This window comes from Miniopterus schreibersii, assembly GCF_964146895.1.
Source record: "Miniopterus schreibersii genome assembly, chromosome: 5".
NCBI lineage: Eukaryota > Metazoa > Chordata > Mammalia > Chiroptera > Miniopteridae > Miniopterus > Miniopterus schreibersii.
The window spans coordinates 8,015,511-8,030,633 of NC_138106.1; the positions used below are offsets into that span (position 1 = coordinate 8,015,511).

Sequence of the window (15,123 nt, forward strand, 5' to 3'; positions counted from 1 at the left end):
AGGGGTTGTGCGGGAGGCAGCCAATGGACGATGTTTCTCTCATCATTGATGTTTCTATGTCTTTATCCCTCTCCTTTCCTCTCTCTGAAATCAATAAAAATGTATTTAAAAAAAAACTAAATCCACTTCACAAACACAACAAAACCAGAAAATAAGAAGTGTTGGGGGGGATGTGAGGAAACTGGAACTCCTGTGCACTCTTTGAGGGAACATAAAATGGTGCAGCCACTACGGAAGTTCCTCAAAATATTAAATTCAGAATTACCATATAACCCAGCAATTCCACTTCTGAGAATATACTGAAAAGGACTGAAAGTAGGGTCTCGAAGAGCTATTTGTATACCCATGTTCATAGCAGCATTATTCACAATGGGTAAAAGGTGGAAGAAACCCAAGTGTGCATGGATAAACAGATAACCAAAATGTAGCGTATTTATGGGACGGAATATTACTTAGCCTTAAACAGGAAATTCTTACCCATGCTACAACATGGATGAACTCTGAGAACATTATGCTAGGTGAAATAAGCCATTCACAAAAAGACAAATCTTCATGATTTCATGTATATGAGGTCCCTGGAGTAGTTAAACTCACAGCAAATAGAAATGGTGGTTGTCAGGGGCTGGGGGAAGGGAGCAGTTATTTCTTAATGGGTATAGAGCTCTAGTTTTGCAAGATGAAGAGAGTTTTGGAGACTGGTTGCACAACAATGTGAATGTACTTAACACTACTGAACTGTACAGTTAAAAATGGTTAAGATGGTAAATTTTACATTATGTGTATTTTACCACAATAATAAACAAATTAAAAACCAAGTCAGCAAACTGAACAATGTGGCAGTCAGGAGCGGGAGACTAAATGTAAAGTTCCTCTCTAGAAAACAGAATGTTTTCTAAAAGTTCTGTTTGTTTCTTTTACAATCATGCTTTCTGGTGGATAACATCGTTTTGTTACTGTTCTCACTTTTTAAAAATTACTGTAAAATGATTTTTTAGTTATTTTAAACATACTTATATTATGGTCTAACACTTCCATTCTTTAGCATCTATAGATACGGACATAGGGTGCCCCCAACAAAAGAGCTGGCTCCTTCCTATCTGATCACCCAACACTGAAGCCCACCAAAGGACTTGCACTACTTAGGTATGAACATTTTTCAGTCAGCTTTTAGTATCTTACTTGGACATGTAAGCAGAAAGCTAATCACCTCGACAGTAGAAATCAAACAGAACACACAGTAAAAGAACCATAAACAGAGGTGATGCAGAGTAAAAACTTCAAAAATACTATGACTAATACGTCCAGTGATAAGAACAAATTCTTTGTCCTGGGAGATTTTAAGACAGTCAAAAGATAAGGTAGTGTTTATAATATTAATATACATGGTAAGAGAAAGGTAGGGGATCAAATGGAAGAAGTCTCCCAAAAAGGAAAGAAAATACCATGAGAAGGGAAACAGGAGACAAAAGAGAAAAATAGAGGGAAGAAATCTGTTAAATAAATGAGAAAATTTTCCAGATATTAAGGACTTGAGTTTCTAGCCTAAGTGCCCAAGGAATGCATAGGGCTCTATTAAACAATTAAAAATGTCTTTAAAATTCTGAGACAAATAATCTCTAATCTAGAATTACAAACCCAACCAAATTATATGTAAAGAGAGCGATGGTACAAAAAACATATTTCCAAGAAATGACATAAAATTTTTTTCTTCCCATGTACTCTGTTCTTAGGAAACTTGTTTTTGGAAGGATGGATAGGCTCCACCACTACCAGTAACAAAATAGCAAATAGTGCCTGAGTGCTTACAGTGTGCACATGCCCTTTATATACATTTGCTCACTTAATTTTTTAAATGGCCCTATGAGGTGGGTAAGGTTATTTTTCCCATACTTCAGATTGGAAACTCAGGCACAAAGAGGTTAATTGAAGCAACCTGCCCAGCATCACATATCCAGTTGACAGTCAGGATTTGGACCCAGGCAGGTGGCTCCAGAGCCCAATGCTCTTAGTCACTAAGATACTGTGCTTACCAAGGGAGAAAACCTCCAAAGAGGAATATGTGGGATGGAGACACAACAAAAAGGGGAAGGAAATTTCCAGAAAAATGATAAAGGGAAGTCCCCAAATCACAACTGAACCAACAAAACTGACAAACTATCAGGGTGTCTTGAACACATCCAGAAAAGACTTTCCAGTTCTCTGAAAGTTTGAATGAAAAAATGATCTATCAGTACAGAGAAAAACTAAGCAAACAAGCAAACAAAATACAAATCATTTATTAACTTCAGTGAAAACAGAAAGCTGTACAGCAAAGAAAGCACAATCATAGTTCTGTCTGTTTCACTGGTGAATAATAGTAAGAGTGATAAATCATACAGTAATACAACCAAAGAAAAGAGACATATAAGCACTGGAAGGATGGGAGGAGGTGAAAAGTGTGTCAGCTAAATGCACAGCAGAATTTCTGATAAACAACAACAAAATGGTATCAGCATTTTACTTAGAAATATGGAGACTAAAAGCAAATATTTTAAGTTTTTGTCACTCTACATTCCATTCTGGGATCTCCCAACCTACTAAATGATTTTTTAAAATCTGCGGACATTATGGTTCACCCTTTGTGCCTCATGGCTTTTGACAAATGCATCAACCCATTAATTCCTAGACCCTCTCCTAATGCAAGCATTTGAGAGCTATATGTAAACGAATGAGCCCGGCTATATTCCAATGAAACTTATGTATGGAAACTGAAATGTCTGTTACACACAATTTTCATATGTTACGAAATAGTCTTTGATTTGTAAAAAAAAATTCTGGTAACCATTTAATAATCTTCTTAGCTCTTGGGCCATACAAAAACAGGTGGCAGGCTGGATTTGGCCCATGAGCTGTACTTTGCCAATTCCTGTCCTTAAGCAACAAGACCAGTGGAGACACAGTCCAGAAGCTGCAGATGGGAGATTACCCTCAATGAGGTTCCAAACAGCCCATACTACCCACAAAAGAAAGATTTAGCACATGGACAACTGTTTCACCCAGATAGCCGGCTAACCAGTAAGGGCCTCTGAAGACGGTTTCGACCCTTATCTTTACTTTCTTCCTTACCTCAATCTTGAAGAGCAGAGACAGCTACATGTGGGGGGGAGGGAAGGAGAGGGGAATCCAAGTGCACACACGGGAAAAACCAGCTCACTCCTTTTCCCTATCACAAGTTTCTGGGCCTGAATCTAGCCCAATCTGGGAACGGGGTGGAGCGGGACAATTCGTTGACTCACAGAACTTAAACTAGATTAGGTCTGACTTTACAATACCTGAGGCTAACTGGAAAGCATTTGAATCTGCCCAGATTCACCTAGGTGTGGGGACGAACAACTAGCAAATAATGTTTAAAGCCAGCAGTAAGAAAGAACAAAGTTGCTCTCTCCATATTCAAACTACTAAACACTCTCTCATACAATAAAGCAGTTATATAACCAAAGGACCTTAATTCAGAATTCGTAAAGAACGCTTAAAAATCAATAGATTCCCCACAACCCCCCAAAGAAAAAGGAAACAGGAAAACATACAAAGGATAGGTACTTTTCAAAAACACCAAAAAGTCAAAAAGAGTGAAATACGAAAAACTTTCCATTTCACAAGCAGTCAAGTAACCATTTCACACTCACCAGGAATAAAGTCCGACAATGCCAGGTGCTGCTAAGAAACTGGCTAAATGAATGAAAGAAGGGGCAGGGCGATGCACCATTTCAAAAGTAATGGTTGTAATCACGCGGAAATCAATGTAAAGACGCTGGAGTCGCCATCCTTCGGCAAGACTCAACATCCTCCAAGAGGAGGTCCAGTTTTTCGTAACCACCACCACCACCACCAACTTTTTTTCGATAATGAGGTAGTAAAGACACGCCCACATTTTAAAATGTGAAATTTTAATTCATATTGTGTGACCCCTCCCTACGATATAAGATTAAGAGATTCAATAAACGCTAAAGAATTTTCAAGAACCCAAAGCAGACGCGACGAAGGGGCTAGAGGAGAGCTCCATGACCTAGGGATTCGGCCCGAAGGCTTAACTCGAGGGAAGCGGCAGGAATTTAAACGAGTCAGAAAACACTCGTTGCTGCGCGCTGCACCCTGTGCAGCTGCCAGGAGGTCAAGGCCGCCGGTATTTCTGTCCGCAGCCCGCCGCTCCCGCCCCTCCGGAGTGCCCGCGGGCCCGCAGGCCCGGAAGGGTCAGAGGCCCCGCGGTCCGAGGCCGGCGAGCCCGCGCCGAGGCCTCACCGCCGGACCACAGCTGCCAGCCAGCCAGCCAGCCAGGACCGAGCCGGGAGGAGGAGCCGCGGCCCGGGCCCGCCCCAGAGCCTCGGGCGCAAAACAGAAACCTAACGCTGAGGACACGGGACGCAGCCCGGGACGCGGCCCGGCCCAGCCCCGCTCGCCTCCGAGCCGCACCGCCTACGGGACCGAGACGGCTGCCCCTCTCCACGACCCCAACGCGGCCCCAGCCGCCCGGCCGACGAGTCGCCACCGCCCACTGCCGGCCCCCCCTCGCTTGCCCGCCTGCCCGCCCTCCTGGGACACGGCCGCTCCACCCCTCGCGGCTGCTCACCGCGCTGAGGCGGATCCCGCTGGGTGGCTGCGCCGCCATCTTGAGCGAGCTACAAAGTCAGGACCGGCCTCCGCGGCAACACTACTGCGAGGGAAGCCGCGGGGACAGTAATGGGGGCCGCTGGGCCCCGCCCACTTCCGGGGCGGGGCGGGCGGGAGGGTGTCCCTCCCACTCACTTCCGCCCGCAGGCACAGGGGCGCTGGATGTGTGGACCAGGCGAAGTGCCGGGCGCGTACGGGCGGGCAACGCCCGATATCTGGGCTCCCAGCGCGGACGGAGCGGGGCGGAGTGCGGAGGCCCGGCAGCCGCAAAGGAGTCACTTCCTTCACTGGATCTGGAGGCCCGAGATCCCTGAGTTTGAAGACTGGCGCGATGTGCACTGGTGGCCCACAAAGACGCACCCAAGGCGCTTGACCTGCCCAACGTGAATTGCATTGAAAAGAGCCATCCCTGTTGCCACTAGTGTCCACGTCATTTGAAAGCTTATTAACGAAATGAAGGTTTTGAGCTTTTTAGATGCACCCTGAAAATAACCATCCTTCACCCTAACAGAGTCCTTTTCCACATGCAGGTTTACTGGGTGTGTTGTTGGACAGTCCCCTGCGTCGGAGGGGTGCTGTCCCCTCCTGGCTCTCCTCAGTCTCGTAAGATTTCAGATGAGCGACAGCAGCGTTGAAGCAGAGCAAGGGAATTAAGGAAGCAAAGCTAGCAAATGTATTAAAAATGCACTTGGTGTACAGTGCAAGCAGGCAACTCAACTAGCCTGAGTGTTCGCCCAGCAGGGGTTCAAGGGGTTTTATACCCTTCTCCCCACAGGTTTCAGTTTCCTTGCGGGATACCTTGGGTAGCAGGCTGGGTTTCAGAGTCCCCTTCTACATTGTTACGGCTTATCCTGGGATGTTTGTCCATCTGGTCATCTCTTTTGGCAAGTCCTAAGGCAGCCGACTTCTTTGTTTAGTGGGTGAGATAAAACTTCCCTTTCTTTCCCTCTTCCCCCCTTTCCTGCCTAGCATCCTCCAAGTGATATTTGTCCTTGAGTTGAGCTGGCACAAGTGGCATTAATTGGGTCTTTGTTCTCTATTTTCCCAGGCCATGGTGATTTTCGCTATGTGTTCTCTGGTTAGGATGGAGAGGTTACCCACCCTAACCAGACTTGCTCTCAAGTGTCCTTGTTTGGGGAAGACAAGGTCTTGCGATTCACAAGCTGGCTGCAAACTGCCCAAGCTGTTTGGCCTTAATTTTCTTGTTTCCCCATTCCACTTGCCCAGGGATTTTCCTAGCTGCTTACTATCCTACCACAAGTCCTTTCACTCGAGCACTTATTTCGTGTGGACTTTGAGCAGGGCATTGGGCTCAGTAGGATATAGAAATGAGTAAGTCCAGGATTGAACTAAAGAAAGGATTGAAAAGTTTAAAAAATACCCATTGCATTTTTATGATTGTAGAGTTGATATTTTTCTTTGTAAAAATTCAAACACGGAAATATAAAATACAACTTACCTCTAATTCCTTCACCAGAACATGTAAACAATTTGGTGTACATTACCCCAGACTCACTATATATTAAATATTACTTACAATATGGGACCAGACCTCAAGCTGCTTCTGCAACTTGCATTTTCATTTTATCTAATTATTTCAATTTGAGGCTTGTAAATACTAAAATGTTTTTTAATTAATGAATAAACAAATGAATGAGGAAATGTTATACAACAAAAACACCTCTATGTTTGTGTTATACAACAAAAAGAATCTCTGTTCTGTTGTCACCCTGGCCACTGAGCACTGGGTAAATGACATAATGTGAGTCACCTAAGAGTGCTAGTTAATCCCATTTGAAATGCTCTGGACTTGGTACTTTATCAGGTTTCCTCTAGCTTTGGGATTGTGAGGCAGCCCCTGGCCGGTGTGGCTCAGTTGGTTGGGCGTCATCCCGTGCACTGAAGGGTTTCCGGTTCGATTATCCATTGGGACACATGCCTGGCTTGTGGTGTTGATCCCCAGTGGAGGGCATGTGGGAAGCAGCCAATCAGTGTTTCTCTCTCTCTCCCCCTCTCTCTAAAAATCAATAAAAAATATTTTTTACAAACGATTATGAGACAGGATAGTAAGAAGCCAGGAAAATTCTTTGGTACGTGGAATGAGGAAACTGAGACAGCTGATTCAGACTGGCCTCATCCATCCCCTTGACTCACCTGCCTCCTTCTCCCTTGAGTGACCACTCCCTTAGCATCACGCCCTCAGGACAATTAGGTTCTGATCAGCATCAAATAATCAGGAACAAAGCCTTGACCCCAGAGACAGAGTTTTGGTCAAACTAGAGACAACATCTAGGCCTCAGTAGTGTTTCCGCTCCAGGCCCAGAAAAGCAGCAAAACCAGATGAAGCAACGCCATGGCTGACATCAGGACCAGATGCAATGACTAATGACTCTTACCCCTGGCACCGACCAATCAGTAGAGACCATGACCCTTAAAGGAAACACTTGGAAAGCTGATGAATAAAGGACACACTTGGAAAACTGAGATCCTCTCGAGACATTCTATAAAAGCTCTGCCTTTAGAAAACAAAATTCCTTAACACAAAGGACCCAGGGTGTGCTCTCTAGAGCATGCCCGCGCCTCCCCCCGCTCCCTTCTTTCCTAAGGCCCGTATTTTTGCTTTCTTTCTCCAAGGGCCCCTCTTTTTGTCTTGGTTACTTGTTTCCTGGTTCTACACAGCCCAGCTGGCTCACTTCTTTTGCCTCTGTGACTTTCTAAAGGACCAACGCAGCCACGTGTAGGCTCCACTCTTCCTCATGTTTCTCAAGGGCCAAGGCAGCTCCACAACTGATATGATCTTGCCGCCTCTATCTTAAACCCTTCCTTTGTTTCACTGTGCCCAGCTTTCATAAACACACTCTCATGTCCAGGTGAGTGATATTCTCTTCTTTGATGGTATTAGTTTTGCATGTTCAATGGTTTGTGTGCCCCACTGAATTGCAAATAGTACCTGGTAGAAGGCACTGTCTTACATCAGAGCACATTAATTCCAATGGCGCAGAATTCTGTCTGGTCTCCCAGGTCCTTGTTCAAAATTCCACAAATCTAGGCAATTCTACTCTTAATTTAACTGGCATAACATACAAATACTGAGATAGGGCCCGTTTTCCTTAAAACACACCTCCTCACACCTTGAGAACAAGGAGCCACCCCCTCTGGGCAGTGTCCCTCAGACAGGTGATGTTGCAGGAAGTCAAGTGGGTGTGGTAGTCTCAGAAACTGTCTTCCATGCGTTACCCAATAGCAGCAGCCACCTCGAGGATTTCCTGTTTAACTTTCTCAGCACTGGGGCTGAGAACATAGGGCTCCAGAGTGAGACTGACCTAGGTTTCGATTCCTGGCTCTGCTAGCTCACAGTCCTGAAGTCCTAAGGGTGTTGTAAGAAACAAAACCATGCACAAGACACATTTAGTAATAAGTCTGGCCCCAGTGGCAGGCATCATTTCATGCCCAAATACGGGCTACACGCCCACCACCACCCCCGCAGCTGTTAGAACAGCAGTCTGTCCTCATTAGCTCCGGCCGCCCTTGGCGACCCACCCTGTCCTGACACACTGCTCGCCCTCACTGCAATGGCCCTTTGGTTGTTGGGCTGGACACACAGCACCAACTCCCTCTGGGAGGAGCTGAATCAGAGCAGTCATCTCCAAAGGGGGGTGCAGAGGGGCCTTGGTGGGAAGTAAGAACTGCTCATTTCATTTTTCTCAGAGTTTAAAAATCTCCATTTCCTCTTTTTTTTTTAAATCCTCACTCGAGGATATTTTTTCCATCGCTTTTCAGAGTGGAAGGGAGAGACAAAGACATCGATTGGTTGCCTTCTGAAAGCACCTGACTGGGGGTGGGGATCAAGTTCACAACCGAGGTACATGCCCTTGACCAGAATCGAACCCGAGACCCTTCAGTCCAAGGGCTGATGCTCTAACCTCTGAGCAAAACTGGCTAGGGCTCCATTTCCTCTTTTATGAGATACACAATGTAGTTTGTATTCAGGTAAAAATATCCATTTCCTCTTTTATAAAATATACAACACATGTTGGTACTCAGGTAAATTAATGTAACTCCTAAGCTTATGGATATGAGGAGTGGGCACAGCCTTCGTTTTTCCTGATGTGTGCCTGATCAAAATTGTTTATATAGATCACAGGGGTGGCAGAGGTGGTTAGCTGCTACAATCTGAAGAGGTAGTTACCATTGATATTCCCATTTTCAGATGGGAAAACCGAGACACAAAGTATTTGTCCAGGCTGGTACATGGGGAAGCTGAGTGTCAAATCCAGGTAAGTTGATGTCAGAGCCTGTATCCTCAACTACTGTGGCGCACACACACTGATAAAGAAAAGATCGGATGCACACCACGTTATAAGACTTCTTCAGTGTTCTACAAGACACAGGGATGTGTTGTTGAATCCCTGTCCTTTAAGATTTCTCTTGAATAAATATGGATTAAATTACATACGATATTATCAAAGGCCATTAAGTTGTTTTGGATTCTGGAGAGAAAAAAATGAAAAACAAAATTTGTAAATCTAAGTACAGATATTTAAATTTGTACATCTAAGAACTGCCTTTCATAGCAAAATAGCTACTGATGATATAAATAAGCTATTAATTTTGTTGTAAATTTTAGTAGATGAACATTTATACCCACCTTGATGTTAACTATTAACTAGCATATGGTTACCTCCTCATAACCTGGATTATAGGTAACACACAGTATGTTACATAGGCTTTATAATTCTATACTTCAATATTTAAAATTTTAGTGGCCAAACTTGCGAATGTTTTCAAAGATATCCTGTCACACAAAAATAATTCCCATGTAATTTTTAACACCTGCTTATATAAATATCCATATACCTAGCAGTGCCTTTTGATTCTTATTTTTAGCCATTTTGGGGGGAACCAAGTGGTTCTGTGCTCCGCATATCCTCTATTGGGGCTATTGACACAAAGTGCTTCTGAACTGCACACAAACTAACAAGTAGTGGGGTGTTAGGAGAAACTTAACCCATTGTTAGTCAAGTTCCCAAACACCCTTGTCTACAGAAAGGATGACCTGAGGGCACTCACTAGGACAGTAGGTGTCATCTGGCCAGGAAAGTGACTTCATGCTTTGGTGGCTGAAATGGGGAGATGAGATAGGCAGGTCTGGAAGGCAAGCCACAGCAGAGGGGTGTCCAGCCAGGATTCTAAATGGGGTAGTTGGCATAAGACAAAAAGGCTTGGAAACAGTGGGATGACATGCTGCCAGGCTAGAGAAGTCTGTGCCTGGAAAGGGATTACTTTAATGAGCAGTGATGTATACACAGTGCAAAGAGATCTCAGAAAGGAGAGAGGAAGAGGGAAGAATCCCAAGAGTGTTTCCCTGATAGCTGTTTTGGGCTACGTTAAATGGAAAGTACTGGCAAGGTACATTGTGGAACATACCTAAGGTGACAGGTGTCAGAGTTCTGAAAACTAGGTATTTCTTACACAGCTGAACAGTGCAAACATGTAATTTTAATGGGCAGGAGTTAAATACACTCATATAACTTCTTTGAGAGCCCACCGCTGCTAAATAGTCCATCATAATGGACAATTCTTATTTTCAGGAAATATATTTTAGTTCTAAAATGTAGTACTAAAATAAACACTTTAAAGGACGTATGTGTGAAAGGTTAAAAATAATATTCAACAAGTTAACATTTTTAGAATAATATCCTGAGACAGACCCATGTATCTACGTCAACAAAGAAAACAACTCTTCATTCTCTTTATACATTACTTCAACTTACAAATTTTGTGCTATCATTAGATGATATATTAACTTTATTTTCTTTACATAAATTGAGGAAGAAACATATAATTCAATCCAAATATATTACAAGGCATTTAGGGAGGTGCGTCTTGCTAACAGAAAATTATCTGAAATCTGCTTTCAAACTTGAAATAGACTTGTTTTTAAAGGCCTACTCTGGCTCTCTTCTTGTTCAGAACACATCCTGGTTTCCGCTGAACTATCAGTAAACAGATTAAACAAACTGCCTTAGAAGGTTAACATTCCAGATGCTCCAAAAAATCATACTCAACACATTCCTCCAGTTGTTTCAAGACCCTTGGGCTGTCTGTGACAGGAAACTCTAAGAGTGGAGGTCCTCGGGGGTCAGCGGGCAGTTTGCTTTGGGTTTTAAAAGCACAGTTTAGAGTCTTGAAGAAAGGCATCAGCTGCCTAATGCTGGAAACAGAATGCTGGCGCAGAAGAGGGAATTCACTCTTCATGGTGATCTCATCAGAGCTGTTAATTTCCTGCAAAAAAAAAACACCCAACAAAACCCCATAAAATTGACATGGCTTAGCTAAGGGTTAGAAATCCAAGTGACATGCAGGCAGTCAATCCCCAAGATGGTTCTTGATGAAAACTGTCAGCACTAAGGACAGCCAAACAGACTCAGATGCTAGGTCTTCAAGTGACATTTCCCACCAGGAGTTCACCCAAAACCCATTCCCCATGGGAGGCCCCTGCCATTCCCCCAACAGGCCCTTCCTCTAAATAATAAACTGCTTCTACATGATTGTGTTAGCCAGGGAGCCTGACCTCTTAGCAACTGGGATGAGGGAGTGGCATATAAATAAAAAATAAAGATGGAATTTGTAATCATCTCTAAGTTTTAACACTCAGATAAGAGAAATTTTGAAAATTATTCCAACTTACTAAATTTAGGTGGTATATGAAATACTTCACTTAGCCCTCTCCCTTCTCCCAGGAAGAGACAATTTAAAAAGGAAAACACTTACACCATATTTTAATTTCAGAAGTTCTAGAATTCTAACAGTGTGGGGTTTGCATTCTTGCTGATTCTCCTCCAGATCTGACAGGAAGGCAGGGCCCTCTGTGTCCACTTCTGGAACAAATGCCCACCTGTAACTAGAGAGAGAAATCCAAGCTTAGGCACGCTGGCTCAGTGCCCACTTAGAAACAGTTTTATTGAACTATAATTCAATTCACATATATGTACAATTCTCCTGTTTAAAGTGTACAACTCAATGGCTTTTAGTATACCACAGATTTGTACATCAATCACCATAATCTATTTCAGAATATTTTCATTACCCGAAAAGAATTCCTGCTTATATCCCCCAGGCCCCTACACCCCCTTAATCTAGGCAACCACTAATATAGTTTCTAACTCTATAGATTTCTTTCTTTGGACATTTCCTATAAATGGAATCATACAATATGGGGTCCTGTGTGTCCGGCTTCTTTCCTTTAACATCATGTTATCAAGATCATCTATGTTGTAGTATGTGTCAGTGTTTCATTTCTAATAATTGCTGGATGTTTCACTATATGGACATACCACATGTTATTTACCCGTTCATCAGCCAATGGACATTTGTGTTGTCTCCATCTTTTGCCTATTATGAATAACGCTGCTATGTACATTCACATACATCAGAACCCACTTAAAAAAGGCCTTCTCGCCCAGCCAGCGTGGCTCAGCGGTTGAGCATCATTCTACCTAGGATCCATGAGACTGCGGTTCGATTCCCGGTCAGGGCACATGGCCGGGTTTCGGGCTCGATCCCCAGTGGGAGGCGTGCAGGAGGCAGCCAATCAATGACTCATCATTGATGTTTCTCTCTCTCTCTCTCTCCCTTCCTCTCTCCGAAATCAATAAAGATTTTTTTTTTTTTTAAAAAAAAAGAAAGGCTTTCTAGCCTAGCTGGTTAGGCTCAATGGTTAGTGCATCAGTCTGAGGACTGAAGAGTTCTGAGTTCAATTCCAGTCAAGGGCATGTACCTCAGTTTCAGGCTCGATCCCAGGCCCTGGTCAGGGAATGTGTGGGAGGCAACCAATCGATGTTTCTCTCTCATGTAGATGTTTCTCTCTCTGTCTGTCTCTCCTTCTCCCTTCCACTCTCCCTAAAAATCTCAATGGAAAAAATATCCTCAGGTAAGGATTAACAACAACAAAAAGGCTTTCTTTTTAAGAACGGTTTTTGGGCCCTGGCCGGTGTTGCTCAGTGGTTAGCGTGTCGGCCGGCACACTGAAGGGTCGTGGGTTTGATTCCAGGTCAAGGGTATGTATCTGGGTTTCAGGTTCACACCCAGCTCCCAGGGTTGGGGCGTGTGGTGGAGCAACCAGTCGATGTGTTGCTCTCATATCCATGTTTCTCCTTCTCTCCCCTCTCCCTCCCTTCCATTGTCTCTCAAAAGCAATGTAAAAAATATCTTCGGGTGAAGATTAACCAAAAAAAAATACACTTTTTAGTCCACAGCAAAGTTGAACACAGAGGACAAAGTTCCCACATACCCCCTGCGCCCCCTCATGCATGGCCTCCCCCTATCACACCAGAGCAGTACACTTGTTATAGCTGGTGAACCTTCAGCGACACCTTCTCATCACCCAGGGCCCACAGTTTACCACAGGCTTCACTCTTGCTTGCTGTCAAGCATTCTAGGATTTGGACTAATATATGGTGACATGCACCATCATTATACACACAAAGTCGTTCCACTGCCTTAAAAATCCTGTGCTCTGCCTCCCTCCCCGACCCCTGGAAACCTCTGATCTTTTTACACTCTTCATAGTTCTGCCTTTTAAAGGATGCCATATAGTTGGAATTACACACTATGTAACCTTTTCAGATTGGCTTCTTTCACTTAATAACATGCATTTAAGGAGAGCACACTTTTTAAACACAAATATTTCTACATGATTACTCTCTTCAGTGGAATGGGATGGAGAGAAGTGGAATCTGGGGCCAGGCATGAAATTAAACGATGAGCGGGCAGCTGTGTTAAGCCTACAGGAAATGTAAGCCAACAGGGGCAAAGTGAATTAGAGATGGTATGTTCCATTTAGTTAGTTAAAAACAAAGACCAAAAAATCTACACAAATGCATTGATGACCACCAGCGCATGACTCCTGTTTTCTAAGCATTCAGTGGCAAAAGCACCTAAACACACATACTCATATCCCCATAATGCACCACTGTGAGCCAAATTCACAAAACCACAGATGTTTAAGTAATCTGAACCTTGTTGTACTCAGCAGGCTTACTGGCCACTAGTAACCATGCTGTGGCTTCTCATATACTGCATAGGAAAGAAAAGTGAAAGTGCTTATGAGAAAAGAAAAGTCACCTATTTCAAAGAGGACACATGGTCTTATCTGACTTACGTTTGAAATAATGGCATCTTATCAGGTGGAAAAGAAAGTGCTGTGTCCAAGAATTTGCAAGCTGATAAATACAAGATGAGTTCACTCTGGGGAATCTCCCCCACCGAGGGCCCATTTCCATCAGCAACTGAAACTTTCATTCTGTTGATTTTGTTGCTGTTCCTATAAATTTGCAAAAAAACTCTTGTTATAAACTCATTCACATCTGCTGCAGTCCATTTGCCTACGCAACTACGACAGAGTGAAATGCTGGGTGCCTCTCTGATTCGTCTTGTTCAAGCCGGTTTTGTTCCCAAGGCTTTAGGCAAATAGCTTCTTGCATGTAGACACACTAATCATTAAAGGAATTCTGCTTGAGGTGTGAGTTTTACAAAAAACAGCCCCTTACCAGAAATTGCTTCTCCCTGGAGATAAGGGAAGTATGTACTGTTTATCAAAGATTTGCAAGAACCTTGGTATTGGACTCACAGTTAACTGTGGTCAACAGACTAAACACTATCTTCCTCAGACCCCTAATGGTGCAGTTGTCAGTCACCTCTTGCCCCTCCCATTTCTCTTCCCCTTGACATAAAAGAAGCCTGAACTCTGTACTTTCTTAAGATAGATTTGAGGCACCACTAAGTCCCATCTTCTAGGTTGATGCCTTCTTGATCAATGAACTTTCCTTACTCCAAACTCTGACATTTTGAGTTTTGGCTTTATGAAGGACACCAACTTTGGCCTGGTAACATAATGCCCATAAAAAGGTTTGTCCTTTTAAGAAATTATCAAAATAGGCGGTCCTTTCACAAGAACTTCAACAAAATGGTATTTAGCATTATGTTAGATAACTCTACATCTTAAAGTGATGTCCACTAACCTTCACATATGTGCATTGACTCTTACCTACTTACCTCAACGATTCATCATCCTCTGTCAGATCTTCCTCAAGCTGTATGAATGTCTGAATCTTAAAAATAAAACGTGAATTCAAGTTATTATTTGACAGAGATTAAACACAGCTCAATGTTTAAAATTTATATGTCTATAAAAAAAACAAATAAAACAAAAGAAATAATAAACAAAATGAAAAGACAACCTACAGCTAAAGAGAAAACCACAGGTCCAAAATGGAGTCACTTGTGCTAAAGTCCATGACACCAAACTTAGATTTAACACCAGAAGTAACTGCAGTTTCAACCTCTTCTAAAAGCATAATATGCTGTATAGGCTTGTAGGCTGGGGACAATAGACTACACCATGCAGCCTGGGTGTGTAGTAGGCTATGCCATCTAGGTTTGTGTAAGTGCCTCTATGATGTTCACACAACCATG

The 15,123-nt window shown here is 43.3% G+C and overlaps 2 protein-coding genes across 2 annotated transcripts in view; both read right to left on the reverse strand.

The window, feature by feature from the left end:
* The window catches only part of MORC3 (MORC family CW-type zinc finger 3), a 43,741-nt gene extending 39,006 nt beyond the window's left edge, over nucleotides 1–4,735 (reverse strand). The window contains exon 1 of the mRNA XM_081139408.1: nucleotides 4,607–4,735. Coding sequence (XP_080995534.1) covers nucleotides 4,607–4,645 — 39 coding nt within the window. The 5' untranslated portion in view covers nucleotides 4,646–4,735. The remainder of the gene's footprint in view (nucleotides 1–4,606) is intronic.
* Nucleotides 4,736–10,125: 5,390 nt separating this feature from the next.
* DOP1B (DOP1 leucine zipper like protein B) overlaps nucleotides 10,126–15,123 on the reverse strand; it is a 72,767-nt gene continuing 67,769 nt past the window's right edge. The window contains exons 34-37 of the mRNA XM_081137908.1: nucleotides 14,704–14,759; nucleotides 13,811–13,972; nucleotides 11,422–11,551; nucleotides 10,126–10,932 (exon numbers count right to left, since the gene is read on the reverse strand). Coding sequence (XP_080994034.1) covers nucleotides 10,681–10,932; nucleotides 11,422–11,551; nucleotides 13,811–13,972; nucleotides 14,704–14,759 — 600 coding nt within the window. The 3' untranslated portion in view covers nucleotides 10,126–10,680. The remainder of the gene's footprint in view (nucleotides 10,933–11,421; nucleotides 11,552–13,810; nucleotides 13,973–14,703; nucleotides 14,760–15,123) is intronic.